Source organism: Solenopsis invicta, chromosome 16 (genome assembly GCF_016802725.1).
Source record: "Solenopsis invicta isolate M01_SB chromosome 16, UNIL_Sinv_3.0, whole genome shotgun sequence".
NCBI classification, from domain to species: domain Eukaryota; kingdom Metazoa; phylum Arthropoda; class Insecta; order Hymenoptera; family Formicidae; genus Solenopsis; species Solenopsis invicta.
Window position 1 is genome coordinate 9,645,073 of NC_052679.1, and position 27,233 is coordinate 9,672,305.

At 36.1% G+C, this 27,233-nt stretch overlaps 2 protein-coding genes across 2 annotated transcripts; both read right to left on the minus strand.

Annotated features, from left to right (window-relative positions):
- Positions 1-19,624: 19,624 nt before the first annotated feature.
- Positions 19,625-22,411, minus strand: LOC120359707. The gene has a single exon (XM_039458369.1). It carries the CDS (start codon positions 22,409-22,411, stop codon positions 19,625-19,627), a length of 2,787 nt encoding a protein of 928 aa, XP_039314303.1.
- Positions 22,412-22,416: 5 nt separating this feature from the next.
- LOC120359708 lies at positions 22,417-23,567 on the minus strand. The gene is made up of 2 exons (XM_039458372.1): positions 23,554-23,567; positions 22,417-23,362 (listed from the first exon to the last, which is right to left on the minus strand). The coding sequence occupies exons 1-2, from the start codon at positions 23,565-23,567 to the stop codon at positions 22,417-22,419; spliced, it is 960 nt and encodes a 319-aa protein (XP_039314306.1).
- Positions 23,568-27,233: the final 3,666 nt, after the last annotated feature.

Below are 27,233 nucleotides of genomic sequence, written 5' to 3' on the forward strand. Positions count from 1 at the left end.
CGGACCGATCCGGAGAAGACGGAGGCTATCGTGGACTGGCCCGCGCCGCAGATACGACAGTTCCTCGGCCTCGCGTCCTGGTACCGCCGTTTTATTCGGGATCTCGCGACCGTTGCCGCTCCGCTCACCGCGCTCACGCGCAAGAATGCCCGCTAGTCGTGGGGGGACCACGAACAGGCGGCCTTCGACGTGTTAAAAACGACCCTCACGTCCGCACCCGTATTAACCTGCCCGGATTTCGAGCGGCAGTTCGTGTTGCAAACGGACGCGAGCACGACAGGACTGGGCGCCGTGCTCACCCAGTACTTCCCTGAGGGCGAGCGCGTCATCGCGTACGCGAGCCGAACGCTCAACAACGCCGAGCGCAACTACAGCGCGACCGAGCTTGAATGCCTCGCCGTACTCTGGGGAATCCGCCGAATGCGAGACTACCTTGAGGGTTACCGCTTCAAGGTAGTCACCGATCATCAATCACTCCGGTGGCTGCAAAAACTGGACTCACCGACCGGACGTTTGGGCCGCTGGGCCTTCGAATTGCGACATACGATTTCGAGGTGCAATACCGGAAGGGGACACTAAATAAGGTCGCGGACGCGCTCTCACGGCAAACGGCCGTTAACGCCGCCGCGAACACGGCTTGCGCGTGGTATCGAAAATGGTGGGGCATCGCCTCCACATGTAACGACCCGACTTTTTCCGCGCACGGGGCGGCGTGAATTTGGCGGACTAGGACGCGGATTGAGGTCGCCAAGAGAACTAGACTTTGCGGATGTTATTGGTATAAAATAAGCGAATTTATTTCGCGTAAGAAAGCATACAGTGTAGGAGTAGTGTGGCAGTTTAGCCACGACGCGCGGACTGACGGATGGCGGTGACGCTCGGACGGACGTAACAGAGCTTAAAGAATACGCGCGGACGGACAGACGGAAATTGGAGCGCGCGGACGGACGAACGGTATTTACACGTACGTTTGACGCGGTATCGCATACGGAACTATTTACAAGGCTTGGTTCGCGGAATTTCCGAGCCGAGATTTCGGGGAACTCGGAATCTTTTGTTGACGCGCGGGGACCGTGGCCTTGCCGAAGGCCGCGGCCACGGCCGTAGACGACGCGCGCGCGGTACAGCTGTACGCGGATCTCGATTCCGGCGCGAGGCGGTTAATACCGCGATGTTCGGCGGTGGTGATCGACTCACGCCAAGAGCTCTTGGTAGAGGCGCGGAACTCCACACCCCAGGTCGTGAGTCGATGCACAAGCGGGGACGGCGGATCGGGACGTGCCGACTACCAGGATCCCCTGGTGGAGCCCAAGGTGGACTTGAGCCCGTGAACCGGCGGATTGAGGAAGGCGGACGGCTCTTGTCAAGACTTCTTGACGGAAGCTAAGGCGCTTAACTTCCTGTGAGCACTAGGAAGGTCTTCTTCTATGGACAGGAGAGCGGACGGAGAAGAAGAACGCTCGATTCTTGGAGCGGCGGCGCTTATATACCCGAATCTCGAGGGCAGGGACGGTGCGGGGGTACGGAACGGTACGGAATCGGTGGGGGTCTCCCCGCCGCTCGAGATCGGTCCGGCGGTCGCCACTCCGGTCGAGCGCGTGCGCGCGGAGATCTGCCACGGCAATCTCACGTGCGGATGCGTCAACGCGCGATACGCCGGTGTTATTTATCTTATTGGCGCTACGCGCCGAGTTTTCGCTGTCCGGCGGTTGTTCGGCCGGACAGCCCGGAACGGCGGACGGTTCGAGGGGGGAGCGGAAAGGCGGTTTGTTACACCTTTACCTTCTCCACCTTCTTTGATTCTTTTCTGCTTTATATTTATTTTTTTATTTATTTTACAATTCTTTCTCCTTCCTTCTTACATTATTTCATGTCTCTCCGTTTCTCTACCCTCATTGCACATATTTTAAAATCTTTACTAAAAGAAATAATGTTCAATTAAAAAAATTTTCATTTCTATAACACAAAGCCTCATAACATGTGATATGATATTCATTCATTATTAAAAAAATTCTCAAACTTAGGTTCAATTGTATTTTTAATTTCTTTCGTTTTTTATTTACAAATCTTTACCTTTATATAATATAGATATTCAAAGATTATTTTATTTTATATATATTGAGTGTTGTACAAAAATTACAAATTTATAAAATTTTAATTAATTTAAGCAAGTTAAAATAGCATATTAATTTTTTCTAAGATACAGATAAAATTATTTGTCGTCTTTAAAAAGGTTGAACTTCTCTTTAATTAAATTTTATAAATTCGCCATTTATATCTTTGTGTTTTCGGAACTCATTGAGCTAGAATTTTATTAATACATTTGTGTGTTTGCATCTTATTATTTAGAAACTTTTTTAAATAATTTTAATATTTTAAAATATTAAATATTGATTGTATCATATTTAAGAAGATAATTACTACAGAAATTTTAAAGAGATCTTTATGTTGTTCATATAAACAGGCATAAATAATTTAAAATAAATGACTAACTTGACTATATGGGAATAATAACTGGAAATACAATTCACGTAACACATGTTGGATTAGAGTCTATATTGCAAGATCCGGGATACACGTAATAAATTAAACAATCTGTCAAAATAAAAGAAACAGATAATATAGATAAAATTGTATTAGAGAAATTTTTATTTTTATGACACAAAATATCAAAATATCATGTAACATTAGTACATTATTAGAAGAGAACCTTCAAACTGGTGTTTATTTGATGTCTTTATTTTTATTCATACTTTATTAAAAAATCTTAACCTTCTCAAGCACGTTTAATTATTATATCCTTTCAACTTTATTTCTTTACTAAAATACATAATAATTTATTAGAGAAATTTTTATTTTCATGACACAAAATATCAAAATATCATGTAATATTCGCTCATTAAAAAAACTTTTAATTTGGTGTTTAATTGATGTCTTTATTTTATTCATCTTTTATTTCAAAATTTTTACCTTTTGCAACACCTTCAATTCATTTCTCCTTTTAATTGTATGTCCATTCTAAACTCTTTTGATCCTACTTCCTTCCTTCCTTTTTATATTATTCTATTCAAAAATTTTTACCTTTTATAACATCTTGGATTCTTTTCTCCATTTAATTTTATTTCTATTCTCCTTCTATCTTTCCTCCTCCCTTCCTTCTTTTTTATATTATTCTATTCTTTTATTTTCTTTATCATTTTAAATTTTTTAAAAATTTTACTAAAATACATAATATTCCATTAAAAAAGCTTTTATTTTTATAACACAAAATAAAATATAATATGAAATATTTACTCATGTTAAAAAAACCTTTAATCTGGTGTTCAATTGATGTCTTAACTCAATTTATTCTTTATTTAAAAATCTTTACTTTCTCCAACACTTTCAGTTTTTTTCTCCATTTAATTTTATTTCCATTCTACACTTCTTTAATCCTTCATTTTTATATTATTTTATTCCTGTTTTATTCTATATCTTTACTTCACATTTTAAAAAATCTTTATTAACAGATAATATTCTACTGGAGAAGTTTTCATTTTTACGACACAAAATGTTAAAATATCACTTGAGATATTCAGGATTTAAAAGTATTTACGTTCTCCATCTTCTTAAATTTTTTTCGCCTTTTTATTTTATTCCTATTTTATATTTTTTCGATTCTTCCCCCTCCCTTCCTTCTTAAATTAATGAATTTATCTTCTTTTTTTACTTTATTGCACATTTTTGAAAATCCTTACCAAAAGAGATAATGTTCAAAGGAAAAATATTTTTATTCTTAGAACATAAAATGTTAAAATATCATGTGATATTTACCCATTATTTTAAAAAATCTTCAAACCCATGTTTATTTACACGCTTAATTTCTTTTATTTTTTCTATTCTAAATTCCTAAACTTTTTACTAAAAAAAATTAATGTTTTATTAAAAAAATTTTTTATTCCTAAAACACAAAATGTCAAAATATTATGTGACATATATTTATCCATTATTTAAAAGGATCTTTAAACCCGTGTTCATTTGCACGCTTAATTTCTTTCGTCCTTTCTATTCTAAATTCCTAATTCCTTTCGCGTTCTTTAATTTCTGTCTACTTTCTATTTATTGCCTATTTTACACTCCTTCAATTCTTCCTCCTTTCTTTCTTCCTTCTTACATTTTTTCATTCCTATTTTTTTCTTTACCTTTGTCGCACATTTTTTAAACTCTTTACTAAAAGAGATAATGTTTTATTAAGAATGTATTGGCGGTAACGTCTAACATTGACAATGCCTTGAAAATTTTATAAATCGTTTCTATTTATTATCTGAATACGTGTTTAAAATTTGAATTCGATCCTCTAATTGGTTCACGAGTTATTCAACTTTAAATTTTGCATGTATTCTTATGGTGTAGCAGTACATTTCCACTTATATCAACAAAATTATAAAGAAACAACATTGCCAATATTCTGAAACTTTTTTATGAATGAATAAAATATCGAGCAATATTTCTAAAAAAAGTTTATATCGATTTACTAACTCGTTGTTAAGATATCAATGATAAAACGACGCAAAATTTCAGTAAATTGTCAAATTTTCGAATAGGCTACATAACCATACTATATGACCATATTCTACTTTGACTTGTAGATAGAAGAGTAAATATTATGTTAATGGTATTTATTTAAATATCTTATGGATTTTTAAGTTTTATTTGATATCTGATATACATTAAATTGCATTAAATGTTATCAATATGCGTCTAGTTTTTTCATTTCTTACAGTTAATTTTTAATAAAATTCACGTGCAAAAATTTTTTGTCGACGATTGCAAAAATTGCAAAATATACAAATATATTTATTTGTAATGCCAAATATCACGTTAACTGACATTATTTAAGTTCCATACATGATACGAGTACATATGGTGTACGTCTTAAGTTACCCAAATAGCAATGCATTCTTGCACAAAAAGAGAAATACTTGCTAATTACAAGTTTCCCTTCGGTTGCAGTCACGTTGTTATATTGCAAACGCTCAAATTTAAGCAACTTTTGTCTGAGATTGTATAACCAGAACATCCCTAAAGAAAATTTCATTTTAATAACAGAAAATTATAAATATTATATGATATTCACCCGTTATTAAAAAAAAACTTTCAAACACATGTTCAATTACATTTTTAATTTCTTAAACCTTTACCTTCTCCGCTTTCTTTAATTCATTTCTTCTTTCTATTTTATTATCATTTTACACTCCTTCGATTCAACCTCTTTCCTTCCTTCCTTCCTTTTCACATTATTTCATTACTCTTCTTTTAATAACATTTTAATAGCAATATTATAATAATATTAAACAAAAGTATTCATTCCTCTTCTTTGCTTTATCTTCGTCGCACATTTTTTAAACTCTTTACTAAAAGAGATAATGTTCAACTAACCCTTTCAAGACGGTTTTTGCAAGTCATGGTACACATGTGTACCTAGAGTCTAGAAAGGATTAATGAAAATTTCATTTTAACAACAGAAAATCGCAACATATATAATATTCACTCGTTATTAAAAAAAAAACTTTCATAGAGTATTCAATTACATTTTTAATTTCTTAAATCTTTACCTTCTCCACTTTCTATAATTCATTTTTCCTTTCTGTTTTATTACTATTTTACACTTCTTCGATTTAACTTGCACCTTTCCTCCTTTTTACGTTATTTCATTACTCTTCTTTTAATAGCATTTTAATAGCAATATTATAATAATATTAAACAAAAGTATTTATTCCTCTTCTTTTCTTTACCTTCATTGCACATTTTTTAAACTTTTTACTAAAAGAGATAATGTTCTATTAACCCTTTCCAGACGTTTTTACAACTGATGGTACACATGTGTACCTGGAGTCTAGAAAAGGTTAAAAAAATTTTCAATTTAATAACAGAAAATCACAAAATATAATATTCACCCGTTATTAAAAAGAACTTTCAAAGCGTATTTAATTACATTCTTAATTTCTTAAATCTTTACCTTATTCGCTTTCTATAATTCCTTTGTCCTTTCTATTTTATTACTATTTTACACTCCTTCGATTCAACCTCCTTCCTTTCTTCCTTTTTTACATTATTTTATTACTCTTTTTTTAATAACATTTTAATAGCAATATTGTAATAATATTAAACAAAATTGCTGAAAATAAAGTATAACACAAAGTATCAATTTTTTATAATGATATTATAACCATAAACATAAACGTTTGATAAGACTTATCTAAAATAATCGTGAAGTCGTTCAAACGGAAAAGAAAAGTCTTCATCGACGCAGAAAACAGAACCAACACATTATTATTATACTTCGTGTCTCGCCCTTCGAGATTACGAAGGTAGTCTCGCTACTTCATGCCTAACCAGCCACGACTTAAGAGCTAGATTTTTTAAACTTTCCGCCATTTATGTCCCGTGGCGGCCCCAGCTATTCTTCTTCTTCATTCGTTTTCTTTGTGCCGAGCAAGCTGCACGTGTTAAGAGCCGCTGAATCCTAGATTTGGTTGAAAATGGGAAAGCATAGGAAAAGATCACATAGCAGAGAAGAGGAAAACGATCAATTATGGAAAAAAATTAAAAGCCTCGAAAAACTAATCGAGTCACGGCTGCCGCAAAGCCCTAGAGATGTCGACGACAACGACAGCATTGACTTCGGTAAGATTCATAAAATCTCAACGAAACTAAACCCGGACGAGAGCCGGGACATAGTCTGTCATACGCGGAGGGTTGAGCTCGGACGAGAGCCGAGACATAACCTATCCTATCCTATCGCACGCTACAAGGTTGAGCTCGGACGAGAGCCGAGACATAACCTAAGTTTCACCGGACGATCTTATACGAGAGATAAGACGTGTTCCGAGTGCTTTTTTACGTGCGCTGGTAAACTTGCACATTAGGCAAGACCAGAAGTGATCGAGTGTTACTATCTGGATCGCAGCACGGGCGCCGGTAATGACACTGGAAAGAGCGATCATCGCTCGCTCACTCGCTCGTTTGCTCGCTCGTTTGCTCGCTCGTTCTCCCGCTCATGCTCACAATGCTCTCACTCTTCGTGAGTCTGCAGCATAACTTCATTATGTTATCAGTATTTCATTAATTACAGGTTATCTAGACAATGACACTCAACCGAGCATTTATAAAGATCCTGCTTCGTCGGTGGTTCAGGTTGAAAATCCGCCAACTGAACAAAATCAAAACATCAATCAAGATCAGAGTAAAGAGGATGAAGCCTTTGATTTAGATGACGAGACTTTACAAATCATTGGCGAAGAGCCTCCAACAAATAAAAAAGAGCTTGAAATTCATGTTAGCTTGGCCAATCGTTGGAACCCATGGTTGCAAGAAGGTTTAAAGAAAGAAGTAAAAGAAGAATTACTTGCAAAATATCCAAGAAGCGGTAACTGTTCTTTAGAGGCACCGATACTTAATCAAGAACTTACCACATTAAATGCTACAGTGGTAAAGAAGGACAGATACTTCACGTTTACGCAAAATTTAGCTGGCTCAGCATTGTCAGCTCTTGCACCGGTTATAACGGATCTGGTAAATGTTAAAACAAAAGAATCTAGGAAAACACTCGGAAACCTATGGGACGCAGCAAAATTAATGGCAGAGATTTATCACTCTCAGACAATAGCACGAAGGGCTTGCATTTTACCATGTGTTTCAAAGCATATGTCGGAGCACTTATCTAAAAAGAAAACAGATAAATATCTCTTTGGTGAAAACTTGGGAGATAAAATCAAAGAAATTAAGATGATTAATAAATTGGGGCAGGATATCAAACCTCCAACTCAAAAATTACCATCCATTTCATCCAATTCGGTAAACTGGAAGGGCCCGTCTGCATTACAGAAGCCGGCAACGCAGACGGGCCACAAACAACGTTCTCAGCAGTCCAAAAAGTCAACGTCAACGGAGTCATCGAGGAAATCGTATTATCCGAGGTCGAGTCATTACCGGACTCACTCTCACAGACGCAGACACTACTAAAGCCCGGGGATGATCAGGTTTTTATCATAGCTGGCAGATTGTCAAAATTCAAAGAAACCTGGAAACTTATCACGTCGGACAAGTTCATATTAGAGACAATTGAGGGTTATAAAATACCTTTTGAATTTTTACCATTTCAAGATCAATTGCCTTTGGTAAGACAATGGTCATTGTCAGAGAATCTTGAAATACAGAAAGAGATCAATCGTCTCTTGGCAATTGGAGCAATTGTTCCTTGTGAGACAACAAAGGATCAATTTATTTCAGATTTCTTTTTAGTACCAAAACCAGATGGCAATTTTCGATTTGTTCTGAATCTTAAAAAATTAAATAGTTTTGTTGCAACAGAACATTTTAAAATGGAAGATTTAAGAGCTGCTTGTAATTTATTAGAACCGGAAATGTGGATGGCTACAGTTGATTTAAAAGAGGCTTACTTTCTTATTTCCGTTTATCAAAAATTTAGAAAATTTCTTCGTTTTTCCTTTGATAACCAACTGTATGAATTTACTTGTCTTCCATTTGGTCTTAGTTCAAGTCCTATGGTTTTTACAAAAATAATGAAACCAGTAATGAATTACTTACGGTCTCAAGGTTTTATATCAGTTATCTACCTAGATGATATTTTATGCTTAGGTGAAACGAGACAAATTTGCCAAACAAACGTACAGATCACTTGTGAACTTCTACAAGCGTTGGGTTTTAAAATTAATAAAGAAAAGTCAAGCCTAATTCCAAAAAAGGAATGCAAATATTTAGGATTTATACTAAACTCAAGGAATATGTCAGTAGAATTACCAAGAGAAAAGAAAATCAAATTATTTGATCAAATTTTAAATTTCAAAAATAAGAAAGTAAGCTCTATCCGTGATTTCGCACGTTTTATTGGCTCGTTAATTGCAAGTTGCCCAGGAGTTGAATATGGTATGGTTCACTCAAAAACTTTAGAAAAAGCTAAATTGGAAGCATTAATAAAAAATGATATGGATTTGATAAAAAAGCTAAGATTCCGAATTATATAAAAGAAGATCTAAATTGGTGGAAGGAAAACATAATGCATTCTATAAAGAGAATAAAGACTTACAATTTTAAATTAGAAATCTTTTCAGATGCTAGCAAAACAGGTTGGGGAGCTTTCTGTAACGATAAAAGAGCCCACGGTTTATGGAGTTTCAAAGAATCAAAGTTACACATTAATCAGTTAGAATTGAAAGCTGCTCTTTTAGCAGTTAAATGTTTTACTAAGAATTTATCACATTGTGAAATTCTTCTCAGAATAGACAATACTACGGCCATGGCCTATATAAATAAAATGGGCGGTGCAAGAATTGATCACTTACACACGGAAGCCAAACGATTCTGGGATTGGTGCGAAAAAAGAAATATTTGGGTACTTGCTGAATATATTTCTTCCAAAGAAAATGTAGACGCAGATGCTTTATCAAGAATATCTAATAACGACATCGAATGGGAATTAGCAGGCGATGCTTTTAGAAGAATCATAAGAGTCTTTGGAAAACCTGATATAGACTTATTTGCTTCAAGAATCAACAAAAAATGCGAAAAATACTGTTCATGGGAAAGAGATCCAGATGCAATGGCTATTAATGCCTTTACTATTAATTGGTCACATAAAAATTTTTATGCATTTCCACCTTTTAGTGTAATTGCCAAGGTTCTCCGAAAAATAAAAATAGATAAAGCTGCGGGTATAGTAGTCGTACCTCTTTGGACTAGTCAGACGTGGTTTCCGGTTTTTCAAAGCTTGTGTAGAGGGTCATATTTAGACTTCAAACCAGATATCAATCTATTGATCTCTCCTTGTAGAACCCAACATCATCCCCTGGCTTCAAAACTTACCCTGGTTGCCGCCAAATTATCAGCGAAACGTTCAGACGAAAAGGTGCATCGGAAAAAACAGTGGATGTGATGTTGAGAGCGTGGGAGGAGTCGACAATCAAACAATATAACAGCGCACTAAAACTGTGGTGGAAATTTAATAATTTCGAGGAGAGTGATCCTTTTGATGTGACAATCCCCAAAGTGCTCAATTTTTTAACTGAAAGATATCAAAATGGAGCTAATTATGGAACCTTGAATTCAACAAGATCCGCATTGGCGATGATAGCTGATACGGATATCGCAAACAACGAATTAATCAAAAAATTTATTAGGGGAAGTGGAAAAACAAGGCCAAGTAAACCTAGATATGATTCAACTTGGGACGTCGACCCAGTCTTAAAGAAATTAGAAGAATGGTTCCCATTGGAATCGCTTAATTTGAAACAACTGTCACAAAAATTAGTTCTACTACTAGCTCTTGGTACAGCACACAGACTCCAAACATTAGCCTCAATAAAAATTTCGAACATCAACAAATACAACCAAGGATTGGAAATAAATATTTCAAACAGAATCAAAACAACAAAAATAGGCAACAAACAACCAGTTCTAAAACTACCTTTCTTCAGTAATAAACCTACTTTGTGCATCGCAGGAACATTATTACATTATTTGAAGGTCACAAAAAGCGTGAGAAATGGAGAGGATAAACTTTTTATTTCCTTTCACAAACCACATAAAGTTGTAAAAGAAGATACCCTAGGCCGTTGGATAAGATCGAGTCTTATTTCTCTAGGAATAGACAGAAGATTCACAGCACACAGCACTAGACATGCGTCAACATCAAAAGCTTATCAGAAAGGAGTAAGCATTGAAGAAATTAAGAGAGTAGCTGGATGGTCTTTGAATTCAAAAGTGTTTGCGGATTTCTACAATAGACCGATAAACATCCAACAGAACACCTTCGCCCAAAAGGTGTTATTACCTTCATCACCAAAATAAAAAAGGTCTTTTATATTATAATCCTGTATTTCTATTGTTGGTTTTAATATATATATTTAGTTCTGTATTGAATTATTGAATAGATATAAAATGCAACTGAATTTCTCTATATTGTTCAAAAAACTTAAGCTCTAAAGATCTACCTTCGTAATCTCGAAGGGCGAGACACGAAGTATAATTGGGTGATCAACCGAACCGCCAGGGGCGGGTGAGAGTTGATCTGAATTATACGAGTGTCTCGCCCGAGAGATTCCCACACCTTATTCATTTGACCCCCCCCCCCAAAAAAAAAAAAATTTTTTTTATTACTCTGACTGGTTTTTTGAACAATAAACTCTAAACGGAATGAAGAAGAAGAATAGCTGGGGCCGCCACGGGACATAAATGGCGGAAAGTTTAAAAAATCTAGCTCTTAAGTCGTGGCTGGTTAGGCATGAAGTAGCGAGACTACCTTCGTAATCTCTCGGGCGAGACACTCGTATAATTCAGATCAACTCTCACCCGCCCCTGGCGGTTCGGTTGATCACCCAATTATACCATTAACCTCGTGATGTATGTAACAGTTATGTCTACTAACTGTCAAAACATAATCTCCGCGATGACAGCAGCTCGAAGTAAGCACAACGCTAGAATCAATCAGCATTTCGGAAAAGCGGCAACAATAAACTTCGAGAGACTGCGATTATCGATTTAACACAGATTTTTTCAGAAAAGATACTTTATCTATATGCTTTGTTCTTGCATGAAAATTATCTGAATGTAGCAGTTTTATCGCTTTGATTAACTGAATAAAGTTTAATTGGTTTGTTAACGCTCTCAAAATTAATTTCTTTTATTAACATTTTTAACCAAATTAATTCTTGAGTAGCTAAAGTAATTGCCATATACTCTTATTCGGTAGTAGACAAAGAAATTGTTGCCTTTTTGAACACCAAGAAATTGCATTATTACCTAAAAGAAAAACCTAAGCGCTTGTCGAATGTCTTGTTTCTTTGTCTCCTGCCCAATTCACATCACAAAAACCGGAATGTAGAATATTTGCATGTTTGAAATCTAGATTGCAAGTAGTCATTAATATAGATAGCATGTGAAGTAGGAAGAATGACTATGAATGTATGGTAATTAAAAGATGTAAGCTTAATGTATTTGGTTGCTATGTAATCTAATTACTATAAAACAAAATTTTTCTCTTCCATGCGTATTTCTATTGTCAAACATTATCATTTTTTACTACGTAATTTACTCGTGTTGCGATAACACGCTTTATAAAACACTGTCAATATTGTTTCAATAAATTTGATGAAATGTGTATAAGTCTTTTCAATTAACATAAAAGCTAACATTGGAAGAAGAAGAAAGAGACTAACACAAAAGTGGCGTTCCTGGCCACACTGGCAACAGTAACAGCTTTTCTTACCGACCGAGGTTCAACAAGAAGAGGATCTTGGATCGTAGATTAAGCAGCATGTTCACATGTCGCCTACGGAGGAGCTGTTCGACTCAATGACACCCCTAACCAATGCCGAGGTAGTACTAGCAGATCAGAGGGTACAAACTCCCATTTGAAAGGACAGGGACACTTCCGTAGCGCCCCCTGGCTCTGTGTACCCAAAAATACCAAACTAAAATGGTCACGTAACGAGAGTGGAAAGAATCACGTGGGAATAGATGCCATATTAAAATTATGTACGGTTTGTAAGTTCGTTTCGAATTGTTCTGCTTTCGCAAGTTTGTCAAATTTTATTGAGTTTTGCATTTGTGCCATTTGTATCGTGTTATAGTGTGAAGTGTATAGAAGGCGATAAAAGACAAGACAACGCGAGGAAAGGAGATCAGCTGATTGAAAGCAGTACAAGATGATAGAAGGGTATAGAAGGCAATAGAAGAAAGCAAGAAAAGGTGATAAGTTTTCTTTTTCTTACTTATATTCTTGTTACTTCTTTGAATTCTATTTATACTTTTTTTATAATTTTATATTTATATTTTTCTATTTTAAATATTAGTTGTGGTACTTATTACTAAGTTAACAGGATGGTCCGGAAGTGCTGCGTGCCTGAATGTAAATCTAATGTATAATCTACTCCATCCCATAGATTTCCTAAAAATCTACATAAAAGAAAAATGTGGCTAGAAACAATTAAACAAAGTGATTTGATTAGTAAGTGTTGAAAGATATAATTCTTCTTGAGTTGATAAAACTATACATTGTTAGAATTACGCGGGCTTGTTTGAGCAAGCCGTACAGATCAATGAGATGGCGCATCGATCCTGTATTGGTGGGAGATGTTTCCGCTGCAAAATCCCTTGGCCTCTTTTTCTCGGGAGCGTTCCCTGCGTGTGGTCGACCAAAGGCATGCGAGCGAAACGGTGCAAGCAAAACGGAGCGAGCGAGACGGAGCGAGCGAAACGGAGCGAGCGAGCGGAGCGGCAGACAGAGAGAGAGAGGGCAAGTGATAAGTAGAACAATTGTCTCGCATGTTTTTATTGTAACAATTTTGTAATAAATACCCGCGACCCGATTCATCAGTAACACATCGTGTGTACTGAATAATTTGATATTAGGAAAGTTACGGTCACACCGCTCTCGTCAAAAGGCGGTGGAATCAATTTTGTATTGCTCATTCGTGTTGTTACCTCAGAGAATAAATGTGAAATTTTGTGAACATAAAATTGTCTCGAGTCACTACTGAAACAAAGAACTATAAATATCCATCGTTCCTCAGCAGAGTCATTCCACGTATTCTTTTTGAATAAAAGTAACCAATCTCTAACAGTAAGTTTAATAAAACTTTTAATATAGTGTACACTTACAAATAATTACCCATACAGTACAGAACTTGCAGCAATATTGTTATAACGTTGCAACAATATTTCTGCAATCTTCTGTTTGCAGAAATATTGTTGCAACATTGTTGCAACGTTGTAACAATGTTGCTGCAAAGTTTTGTGCTATATATGGGTTATAAATTACTTTTATAAAAATACTTGCTTTTCTATTATCAAATTGATCATGATATATTTTAAACAAATATGAGTACTTTTGTCTAGTGTACTTATATATACTGTCCCAGATTTATAGTTCTGCAGAGTACTGGCTTGACATGTATCGGTGTTTACATTTATTATTTTCTTTTATCTTAATGAATAAAAGTAATAAAATGAGTGTACAAGTCAATTTAATATATCAGGGCATAATTATAAATCTTAGATTAATATTTATATAATAATGATACTTACTAATATATACGTACACTGCGGTGCAATGATTCGAAAGGTCATAGTAGATGGCTGACTTACCGATACCACAGTCTAACATAGGGGAAAGCAGGTAAATTGCATGCACCTAAGGGAAATTTATCGCAGTGAAGTGATTTTTAAAGTTGAAATCGATACAAATACAGAAATAGAAACTTTAAACATTTTTTTATCATTATGTATTGTCATATTGAACAATTTTTTATTTGGTAATGCTATATTCAGCAAAAAAAAGCAAGTGGATAAACGAAAAAATTTCTCGGGCCTTGGGTAATTGTACGTGCGGTTGGATAAATGGACGCGGAGGAAAAATGAGGTTATAGCCCATTCTTTTAATTACATTACACTGCACTACACTGTACTAGTGGCACTATAACTAATCTCACGTGGTCTCACGCCTTTCAAGATGGATGCGTAAAATTGTCGACGGCGGACTTGATTTGATAAGAAAACAATTACTTAATGACTATTTAATTAAATTTAATAAACAATAGCTCAAAGAACGCAGGAAAAAACGTACTTTTGTTAGGTATAACAAGATTAAATAAATAAAGTAAAAATACCGACTTATTGCCTTATTTTCTGAACGCCGAAATCGCAACAAAAATCATGATTTTACTTTTTCTTCTTTTTTCAATTAATTACGTATTTAAATGATATAATGTATGGTTGTATATTAAAAAAATACCTTCAGCTTACAAATATCGTTGTGATATAATCTGTATTCATCGGGAAAATGCCAAACCACGAAGCGTACAATTACCCAGTGCGTACAATAACCCTACTTTCCCCTATACAATGTATGCTAGATTGTGGTGTCGGTAAGTCAGCCATCTACTATAACCCAGCGAATCGTTGCACTGCACTGTACATACACATGTATATATCGATACATTTACAAATACATCTTTTTATATTTCAGATGCTTCCCCAAAAACATTAGATTATTTAAGAATTTGTACATTACACTTTACTGATGATTGTATTATAAATTATACAACTTGACATCTTTTAAAAGATTCGGCACTTCCAACTTTGTTTTTACCATCCGTAGTAATTAATCAAGGTAGAGCTGGTACAAGTAGTAGTATTATTACTACTACTTCAGAAACTATAAATTCAGAAACTATAGTAATTGAAGAAGCTACAGCTAGTACCAGTAGTAATATTATTTTAAATTTAGAAAATATAGTAACTGAAAAAAATAAATCTAGTAAAAATACAATAATTGAACAAGATACAGCTGGTATTAGTACTAGTATTATTTCAAATTTTGCGGATATAGATATTAAACATAATCCTGTTGTAATGCCAGTGACAAAGCAAATCACTACATCATCACTACAGTCACCAAGTTCTAAAGTGTACAAACAAAAATTGAGACAAATTAAGAAACAATTATATAATAAAAAGATTCAAATTTATAAGCAACGTAAGCAAATAAATATACTACGTAAAACAAATAAATGGGAAGAAATAGTAAAAGAGAAGAGAGTATTATGGCTACTGTCGACAATATGGTTACCCCTATTATCTTCATTATTAGATGACGTATTCTAACAATTGCTTATGGAGTTATTCATTTAGTAGCCTGCCGTTTTTTAGTGATGTTAATATGATAATACATAATAAGTGACAATTGTTATAAGGCATTTTTACTTTTGAGCACTTCTAAACTTTTTTAAATTTTACCTTTAACCTTAATTACTTTCTCATTATTCTTAAACTTGAGTGCATTATTACACGACTGTACATACACTTGAGTGTTTTTTTTTATTATTTACCTTTTTATTCAGCTATACACATTTTGAGTTATACAAAGTTAAAACAATAACATGGAATTTCATTAATATGGCCTTTTAAGCGAAATTTTTATATTGAAATATTTCTTCGATAAACCGATCGTCATTCTAGAGAGCGGTGTTTAAAAACATTAAAAACATTATTTTATGCTTGTTGTTTAATGTTAAACAAGGATAAAATGATATTTCTGACTAAATTTCTAATGGTATTTTTAAAGTTACTGAACGCAAGAAAATTTTAAACAATGGAAAATTAAAAATACATTATTTTGTAACAAGATACTGTGTTTTTTCTAAACTAAACTAACTTTTTTAAATTATTCTTATAGATGGCCACATTACAACCACTTTTTTTGCCACCGATTATGCAAAGCATTAGATTTTTATAAATTACGTCCTAAATAATAAATATCTCATCACTTTGAGCCTAGAATCTGTCAAACAACACTTTGACGAATGTAATCGTTCAAGTTTTAATAGAAAATATTAATTATAAACAAAATGATTTAATAAAATGAAAATGTGTGCCATATTACTCTCTTCTCCTCTAACAGATTTTTTGTCTGCACAACGGATTCTTTGAATATGATTATAATAAATTTAAAACGTGCATCACAGATATACTTCTTGTAATTTTTTATTATTGACTCAGTTTATACCGATTTTTTATTATATTAAATAATAAATGATCTTTATATGATTATGTTATGTTATGAACATGTTTACCATATGAAACAAGATGAAAAGACATAATTATGCATTTAATATTAATAATTATTAAAATGAAATTTGTAGCTCTAATACATTAAATAAATAATTAATTCATCGGTATAAACTTTGTCTTTATATTTAAAGAAAAATAAAGTTTGCAAAAAATAAAAACCAAAAAGTTGTGGATTTGTAAATTTGAATTGCTTGCTGAAATATAAAAGTGTTATCATTACTACACTTAGTATTATTTGTTTTATTAAATTAACTATAACATTACAAGAAATTAAAAGAAATATTTATTTAAACTATAATGGATTTTCTTTTTCTTTAAAATTACTTTTGCAATACTTATTCCATACAGCACAGAAAATTCCAGCATTTTAGAAACGTTGCAATGTTGCAGATTGCAATGCATTTACGGAGACATTGCAGAAACATAAATTAATAATATTCCTGCAATCGCATGGCATATGCTGTATGGGTATATATAATATATGTAAGTTAATAATCAATGTTTACTAACACTTTGTAAAAGTAGTTATTACTAACATTAGTAATTGTTTAAAATTATTAATTTTATTATCACAATTGGATTAATATTCTGATTGTAAAGATCCAATTTTTTTTTCATTTTTTTGGTATTTTGTTATCTGTATTTATTAAAAAAATTTTTTTATACCTTTGACAAATGTGTAGTTAGATTCTTGTGATTACATATACGTATGTATGAACATGTGCATGTATGTATTGTCTATCGTAGAATGTATACATTACTTGTTTTGAAATAATATATTTGTTTTATTTTGTATTTATATTTTTATATTGTAAAATAGATATTGATTATTGTAGTTTTAGAATTGCAGTAATATTTGCTCATATTTTATTAATATTAATAATTATGATTGATATTTTGTAGAGACAACGGTATAACACAAAGTAAAAGGCGTTTGCATTAATGTTGGACAAAACAATGGAAAAGCGTGCATATAACACTTTAAGAAACGTTTTTCATGAAATTCCGTCTACACAAACAGTGTATGTTGTGCAAGATACCTCTATTTTCCAGTTTAAATCCTTTTATTTTAAAACATTTTGAAAGTATAGCTCTAAATATGTTAACAAAAGATTAAGTTTGTATTCTTATATAGGATGAAGTTTCCATACAACCAAAACTTACGTATGATAATCAAATATTTAATAAACGGGTTTGAAGATTGGGGTAACAATCGCACAACAAAAATCGCGGATCATGTTTAGTATTTATGTTGCGTGGATTACATTCTGGCTGGAAAATGCCAATTTCATATAACTTTTGCTATAAACAAACAAATACCGCGCAATTAATGCGTTGTATTAAAGAACATATAAAGAAATAATGAATGTAGGTCACATTGTTGCAACTGTATACAATCAAGGCTCATCTAACGTAGCAGCCATAAAAGAATTATTATTACATACCGACATGAAGCAAAATTTTCAAAATAAAGCAACACGTAAATTACATTTTTTATATTTATTTTGTTTCAAACGATTAATGTAATTTCAATTTGTTTTCATACAATATATTTGTTAATAGGTCAAACTTTTGAAGTTGGAAACACAGAAATCATTCCGTTATATGCTTTTCCACATATTATTAAAGGAAAACCAGTGCCTGTGGAAAACGGGCTTCGCGCTGTGAAACCCGTCGATATTGATCACATCTCGACGAGGAAAACAGTCCGGTGCGGGTGTCAATTTGGAAAATTAAAGCAAAAGAAATACGCCAAGCGTAAAGTGCGTGGTTAGCGTTTGAGCAAATTTGAACGCAAATTTGAAATTGATTTATTATGACGATAGAGAAAGAACAACAAAATGGGAAGACATCTTTCCTGAAATAACTAAAATGATTTAATTGCAGAGTTTAATGTTTCAGAAAAGAAAAGAGATTCACTTTATTGTTAATTAATAAGGATGTATTTTTAACATACATATAACTCTTATTTTAATGACGTTGTATAGAAACTTACATTCGCAAAAAGAACAATATAGTTTTAAATTAACAGATTGAAATAAACGATTATAATAATGAATATTTGATAATATAAAATGCTCGAATCTTAGTCAAGAAAAAACATAGAATTATAACGTTTTCAAAAGTCACTAAACATAGCAAAATACTTTTAATTGTAATTAAAAGAAGGAGTGAAAATAAAAGAAACGTAGTATTGAAAATCACATTTTGCAGGCTCGAGACACTCAAAACTTATCTAATATAAATTTGTCTTAAATCTTTTAATAAGTTACGACGATAATGGTGAAAATTCAATAAAAGGATTAGAATATTGAAATGAATTACTTACAAATTGACGTATTGCGTAAATCGTGGTTGCTTAGCAACATACATAAACAAGATAATTATTTAAAAATGCTTAAGAGGTTCAACCTTTTTAATAATCTGTAAGAAATCGTTCGTCTGGAAAATTATTCATCGGTTTAGCTTTCCTTCTTGTTTCATTCTGTATTTATGTATGAATAAAGCGGGACCTGTGAATAGAAAAGTGACGATAGGAGACGAGTCCCCTTGTGCTTGTGAGGTACAATTTCCATTCAATTGCTTCGATATGTGCTTGTGAAGCACGATACGATGACTAATGTGCTTGTGAGGCACGATACGATAACTAATGTGCTTGTGAGGCACGATACGATAACTAATGTGCTTGTGAGGCACGATCCAACCACTTTCTTTACGATCAAATTTAGAGAAAACGAAGACACATACAGCGTGCACGCTCGCGTCGATCTCACACGTTTACTTTTTCTGTACTGCTTAATCCTCTCTCCGATCGCTACCTACTTATTTATCCTCGATACCACGATCTCCATGGAAATCCTTTTGATTTAGGCTCTCTCTCTCGATTAGACGCGTGAAGTGCCTCCATTCAATTACCGGCATGGACTATCCGATAAGCGTGTACATTTTAAACATACCGCCCGCCTTCGTTAAATAACTTTAACGAATTGATACGTTACAGAGTGGGTACGTCTATCGGTAGTGGGCACACCTTCACGATAGGCCTCTTTAAAATAGATGTCTGAGTACGTACAGTGACAACTCGAGTTAGACCGTCTTTACCCTCATGAGTTTGAATAATGCGTCCTAATGGCCATTTCGCTGGTGGGTACCGTTCATCAACTACGAGAACTAAATTCCCAACAGTCAAGGATGGAACTACTTTGTTCCATTTGTATCGTGCGTAGTAACGTTGGAGACATTCTTTCGACCACCGAGTCCAGAAACTGTCCAACATTTGACGGATGAGTTGCCATCTCGAAAGATGTGACAATTTCACGGTTTTCAGCGATGGTTCAGGAATCAAGGATGGTGCACAACCCATGATAAAATGTCCAGGAGTCAAAGCGTTAAGATCTTCGGGATCTTCAGAGAGTGCGCTAAGAGGTCTTGAATTCATTGTAGCTTCCACCTGAGTAAGAAGTGTGTACAATTCCTCATATGTAAGAGACGTATCTCTGATCACTCGATGAAGATGGTACTTAACGGACTTAACTCCTGCTTCCCACTTTCCTCCGAAATGAGGTGCTGCGGGGGGGTTAAAATTCCATTGAGTTCCGTTGTTCGCCAGTAATGTCGCTAATTTTTCTGATTCTTGCGTGGTTTTGATGAACAGTCTTTGCAGTTCCGCATCGGCTCCTTTTAACGTCGTACCACAATCACTCGATAATGTAGAACATATTCCTCTCCTTGCAGTAAATCTTTTGAATGCGGCAATAAAGGTTTCGGCAGAGTAATCTGTAACTAGTTTCAAATGAACTGCTGAAGTAGAATGACAAACAAATAGAGCAATATAAGCTTTGTAAGTGCGAGGATTCCGTCCTTTCCACGTTTTCAATACAAAGGGTCCAGCGTAATCGACACCAGAATGAAGAAATGGGCGAGTTGGTGTAACTCTTTCCACAGGGAGTTGTCCCATTAACTGTTGAGCTCGCTTTTGTCTATAACGAGTACATCTAACGCATTTGAAAATAAATGCACGTACAGGAACTCTTCCGCCTACTATCCAATAATCATTTCGGATATAATTAAGAGTGAGTTGCGTACCTTCATGTAGAGTACGAGAATGAGCATCGGCGATAATTAGGGTTGATAATGGCGACTCCTTCGGTAGGATTAGTAGATGTTTTGTTGAGGAGGGTAGTAGTGAATATTGTAGACGACCTCCCACTCGGAGAAGTCCTGAAGAATCGAGAAAAGGAGTCAATTTTAAGAGTGGATCAGAAGCGGACAAAGAAAGTCCTCTTGTAAGGAGTTTAATTTGTTGACTGAAATAGGATTGCTGAATTAGCTTGACCCAAAATAGCCTCGCGTTTTCTAAGTCCGTAGTTGAAAGTGGGCTTGACAGAGACGAATCCGGTTTTTTCTTAAAACAAGATATAGCACGCTTACATACTGCTGTGATTCGTAACAATTTCATTAAACTAGAGTATCGGTTTATTAGATCCCACAAGTGAACAGTGTTGATAGTATTTGAGGTCACTTTAGTAGGTCTTTCTTCCAAGGACCCTTTTTCGAAAGAATGTGATGGAACTACCGTGGGCCAACTTGAAGGTGATAAAGTGAGCCAGTGTGGTCCTGTCCACCATGACGACATCTGTGACAGTTGGTTGGGGGTTAAACCTCGTGTGGCAAGATCTGCTGGATTCTCAACTCCTGGGACAAATTTCCATACTGCTTGAGGCAAAACTTCTTGTACGTAACAGACTCGATTATGAACAAAATCCTTCCAACGATAAGGGTGGTGATTCAGCCACGTGTAGGTGATTGTGGAATCAGTCCACAGGAGAAGAGGCACGTTTTTTAGATTTAGTACTTTTAACACATGTGAAACTAACTTGGTTAGTAACACTGCTCCTGTTAATTCCAAACGAGGTATTGTCAACTTTTTCATTGGAGCTACCTTTGTTTTCGAGCATAATAACGCAGTTTTTATTTCTCTATTTTGATTTTCAGTTCGTATGTAAATAACCGCTGCCACTGCTTGTTGAGACGCGTCACAAAATCCGTGTAACTCAATTTTTAGATCAGACATGTATCCGATCCATCTTGGGAACGTAAGACGAGGAGTGTCTTGGAGACTCATTACAAAATTCGTCCATTTTAATGCTAGGGCTTCTGGTAAAGGATCATCCCAACCTAATTTATTTGACCAGAGCTGTTGAATGAAAATCTTTGCAGTAATAATTACAGGTGCGAGAAACCCCAGAGGATCGAATAACTTAGCAATGTTGGATAGAATAACTCTTTTTGTAATAACGTCCGGAATTGAAAGATTAAAGGTGAATTGAAAGGTATCCGTTGTTGTTATCCAATGTAAACCGAGAGTCTTTACAGCTACGTTATCTTTGATATTAACCGCAAAATGTGCAATCCGATTCTTTTCAGGGATCTCGGTTAATACTTCTACTTGATTGCTTGACCATTTTTGAAGGTTAAAGCCGCCCGCCATGCAAAGTTGGTTAAGTTGAGTAACGATTTCCTTAGTTTGCTCAATCGAGTCAGCTCCTCCAAAAATGTCATCTACATAACGTCCCTTTGTTAAGGATGTAATCGCTAGAGGAAAACGTGAACCTTCGTCTTCTGCAAGCTGTTGTAAAGTGCGTAATGCTAGATATGGAGCACAAGCTAATCCATATGTGACTGTTGTGAGTTGGTAAGTACGAAGTTCATTCATATGATCGAGCCAGAGTATACGGTGAAATCTCCAATCATCAGGATGCATCTTCACTTGACGAAACATCTTTTCTATGTCAGTGGAGAAGACATAACGGAATAATCGAAAATATATGAGTACATCAAACAAATCAGTTTAGGACCGGTATGAAGTAAGTCATTAAGTGAATATCCCGAAGAAGATGGACTCGAAGCATTAAACACTACTCGTAGTTTGGTAGTGATACTTTGCTCTCTCCATACCCCGTGGTGTGGAAGATAATAGGATAAGTAGTCTGAATCAGGTGTTGACCATAGTTGCATGTGATTTAGACGTTCGTATTCCGCAATGAACTCTGAATAAGCAGATGCATAATCCTTATTAGTTTTAAATTGACTAAATAATCTTTTAACTAGTCGAACAGCTTTCGTTTGAGAATCTCCAAGTTTTTCAGTCGATAATTTAAAGGGCAGTCTCACTATATATCTTCCATCTCTGTCTCTAGTGTGGGTAGATTTAAAATGGTTTTCACACGCTTGTTCCTCAGCGGAAAAGGTTGAAACTTTCGTTGACGGAATTTCTTCGAATTCCCAAAACCGATGGAGAAGATTGTAGAGATTTTCCTCGACAAAGACGTGAAAACCACGTGTATTTACTGTTTTCAAAATCGATTGCGAAGGTCCTGAAATTATCCATCCAAATTTTGTAAGCTGCGCAATGGGAGTATCCGAAGGACCTTTAATAAGACCTTTGTCGATAATTTTTCCATAAGTATCTGCTCCTACTAGTATGTCTACTGGACCTGGTGACAGATAATTTGGATCTGCTAACTGTAATCCTTTTAAATGTGTCCAACCCTGATTCTCAACAACCAACGACGGGATAAAGTCAGTGATCTTTGGCAAAATATGAGCAGACACGGTACATTTAAAGGCTGAGTTGTAACAAGGTTTTAGTGTAAACGAAGTTTGACCTTTAGATGCATTAGGTTTTTCTCCAATTCCGATAATAAGTAAACGAGAATGATTCCGTGGTAACCTAAGTTGTTGTACAAGTCATTCCGTGATAAGGGATATCTCAGATCCTTGATCGATGAGTATTCTTGCATTAAAGTTTTCTCCTTTGTGAGAAAGAATCTTAACTACTGCCGTTGCTAATAAAACAGAAATATTGGTGGTACCTTCAACGTCAGAGTGCAACGCCGTACGCTATGGTTGATCTGAACTAACTTTGGGAACAACATCTAGGTTCACGGAAAGATCCCCCCACGTGGAAGGAGCTTTACGATTTTCTTGTTGCCCGCTTGCTTACGTTAAAAGCATGCGAGAAAAAACAAACGACGAAAAACGTCTCTTCGCCGGTTCAGAGTTTCTTACGTTCCCACTATCAAGGAAAATCAAAAAACATCACGACTCCCAATGTTAAATGCCCTATTTGTTCTGAGATCCATTATGTAGTGGCCTGTCCCACTTATTCGTTAAAGACTGTCCAACAGCGACTAGCCCTTATTTCTAAGCATAAATTGTGCTTCAACTGTTTGGGATCTCATCGGTCAGCCGAATACCGTAACGTGAAACGTTGTCGGAAATGTGGTGCTAAACATCACGTGTGACGTCACGGCTTCGCCCGCTAGGCCGTTGGCGCGCGGGCGAAGCCGTGACGTCACACGTGATCGTCGACGGAATCGTACGTGCAAGTGCGCGTTTGAAAAAATCGCGCATGGGATTAATGAAAAATCGGAACAATGCGGGCAATGCTCAATTAGTTTCAAAATTAAAACGGAGTGCGCATCTTGAAAGTGCCTAATTTCGGTGAAAAATTAGAGCAAACATCGGAAGCGCGCGCTCATTGCCGTACCGTAACGCGTGAACAGCGCGTGATTGGCGTGTCGAACCATCGCGAATGCACGTGATAGGGGGGGGGGGGGGCGCTCCGGATCCGGAGGGATACACAGCGTTGGGATCGTCCACAGGAACGCCGCGACAAAGAGATGAAAATAACACGGGAAGGCTGCCACCAGGAAACCCGACCCAGTGGCTGGCCACTTAAATTCCAAAGTTTGCTGGAACAAAGGAAGAAAACGTTAGCGTATGGATACACCGCGTAGACAGAGTGTCGGAAATACATGCCGCGACGGATGGCGTGATATTGCTTGCTGCATCGAGCAAGTTTACTAAACTTGCGAAAGATTGGTACGATTCGCTCAAATCGGAGGCGATCGAATCATGGAGAGCGCTTAAAGAGGAGCTGCTCATCGTCTTCAAACGGGACAAGTTGACGTTGCCCTTAAAGAAATCGAGGCGAAGAAGTGGATACCGTCCAAAGAGACATTTGACGAGTACGCTTTGGCCAAAATGGCTTTAATGAATAAACTAAACTTATCAGTCAAAGAGAAAGTCCACCTGCTTATTAGAGGCATTGCACATACAGCAATAAGGGCGTTAGTACTTTCATTGGCCGACTATCCGCGCAATTTTTCAGAAAGATGCGGTGTATCGCCGAGAAAGCGTTCGATCAAGAGAAGCGTCGGAAGCAAGAACGCCGGGCAACATGGATCGTCCCTGCCACAACTGCGGCAAGAAGGAGCATGTCCACAAAGAGTGTCAAGACAAGCCGATGTATTTTTACTGCAAAACGAGGAGACATCGCCAATTCGACTGCCCAGCGCTGAAAAGCAAGGTGCCGCAGCCCCGAGCAAAGCAGCTAGCAGTGGCGCAAGCCGTTTCCGAGGAAGCAGCCGATAAAGAAAAGGTGCTGATTGCAGCCATCGACAAACCTAGAGACCGTCTGCAGCTGAACGAATCCTACGTTAAGATAAGTACCCATAATGGGAAAACATGTAACCTCGAGTTTTGATCGACACGGGCAGTCCCGTATCAATTATAAAACTCAGCGTATTTTAAATAATTGTAGATTTAGAAAAAGTGAATCCCCCCTTCCACCAAGCGTTTAAAGAGTATCTCTAACGATATCGTAAAAATCGTTGGCGTGGCCGTCGGAATAACGCTCCACGCTCTGGGGGAAAGGAAATTTGCTATAGAATTATATATCATCGATGACCGCTCAATTATAGGTGACATGCTTCTCGGGCATGATTTCGTGGCTGGGCACAAGTTGATTTTAAAATATAACCTCTTCGAGGCCGATTCGAGAGAACAAATGTCCAAAATAAATATTTTTGCTGTTGTCACAGCCCGAGTTCGAGATCACGCCAGAGATGCTTGTCGATATCGTGAAAAAAACGCCGATAGATTTCGGATTCGAAAAACAAACTTGTCGAATTAGTGAGGGATGTCGAGAATACATTCGTAGAGTTCGTTTCGGACGGGTACGCAGTAAAAGTTTCAATTAAGGATAACTCGTTGTACGCTTATGTGTCGCGACGTTTTGCTTATGCCGAACGAGTAGAAATGAAGAAAATAGTCGACGAATAATTGGCGCGCAAAATAATTCAGCCAAGTATTTCGCCATATTGCGCCAGAGTTATTCTAACACATAAAAAGAACGGAAATATAAGGCTTTGCGTGGACTTGGGTCCTTTAAACAGTCGGGTACACAAGCAAAATCCTTTCCCAATCATTGAAAACTGCTTAGCGCTCGCAGGAGAAAAATCAGTATTCATGCTGCTCGATCTTCTAGACGGGTTTCATCAAATTAAAGTCAACGAAGCGCATACCAAATACTTCGCGTTTGTGACACCAAACGGGCAGTTTAAGTATCGATATTTGCCATTCGGATACTTACAGGCCTTCGCGGAATTTTAAAAGAAGATACTCTCGATCCGTTCATCCATGCCAATAAAGCAATAGTGTACACAGACGACATACTCCACGCAAATTGTTGAGGAAAACCTAAAGATATTAAAAGAAGTAATGTTAAAATTGAAAGAATATAAGTTCCAGCTTAATTTTCGTAAATACCAATTTTTAAGAAATAAAATAGAGTTTTTGGGATACATGATATCAAAGGAAGGAATAACTTTGCGCAACAGGCACACCGATGCAATAAGATTGTATGAGCAACCGCGTAATGTACACGAGGTACAAAGATTCCTAGGGCTAGCAAACTAGCGCAGTTTCGCTAACAGTTCCGCAAGTTTATAAAAAACTTTGCCAAGGCTGAACCATAACAAAACCTACTGAAAAAAGACGTTGCATTTGAATTTGATGAGAGATGCAAAGAAGCATTCAAAATTTTAACACGCGAGCTTACACAATCGCCAGTGCTCGCGTTGTACGACCCTGCAGCAAAAATATAATTACACACTGATGCAAACAGTGTTGGCATCAGGGGAACACTGGTCCAGAAACAACATGACAAATAGGCCGCCATCGCTTATTTTAGTTAGACCACCAAAAAAGGGGAAAAAATTTATCATAGCTTTGAGCTCGAAATGTTAGTGATTGTACGGGCAATCGAACGCTTCCACATATACCTATACGAGAGACCATTTATACTTATTCTAGTAACGATTAACTAATTCTCTCGCTTTACCTGGATTTATCCGGTAAAGTCTACCTCGTCGAAAGAAACGATAAGTATATTGACTAATAACTCTTCGCTGTTCGATAACCCTTCCGAGCTTGTGACGGATCGAGGCACCTTCTATATGTCACACAAATTCACGGAATTCATAGCACAATTGAAAACCAAACATCGAAAGGTGACCGTCGCCGCGCTACGGGCAAAAAGCATGGTAGAGAGAATGAATCGGTTTTTAAAATCGGCTTTGACAAAAATCACTAACAAACAGTCCGAATAGGAAAATCAATTACCAAAATTACAATACGTATTGAACAACACGTATTATTAATCTATTGATACTACGCTCGCTAAGCTAGTATTCGGGCAAGATCAACTTAACCATTCGTACGCATCGTTAGTCCGTTTCACTAAAAAACTATTGGAA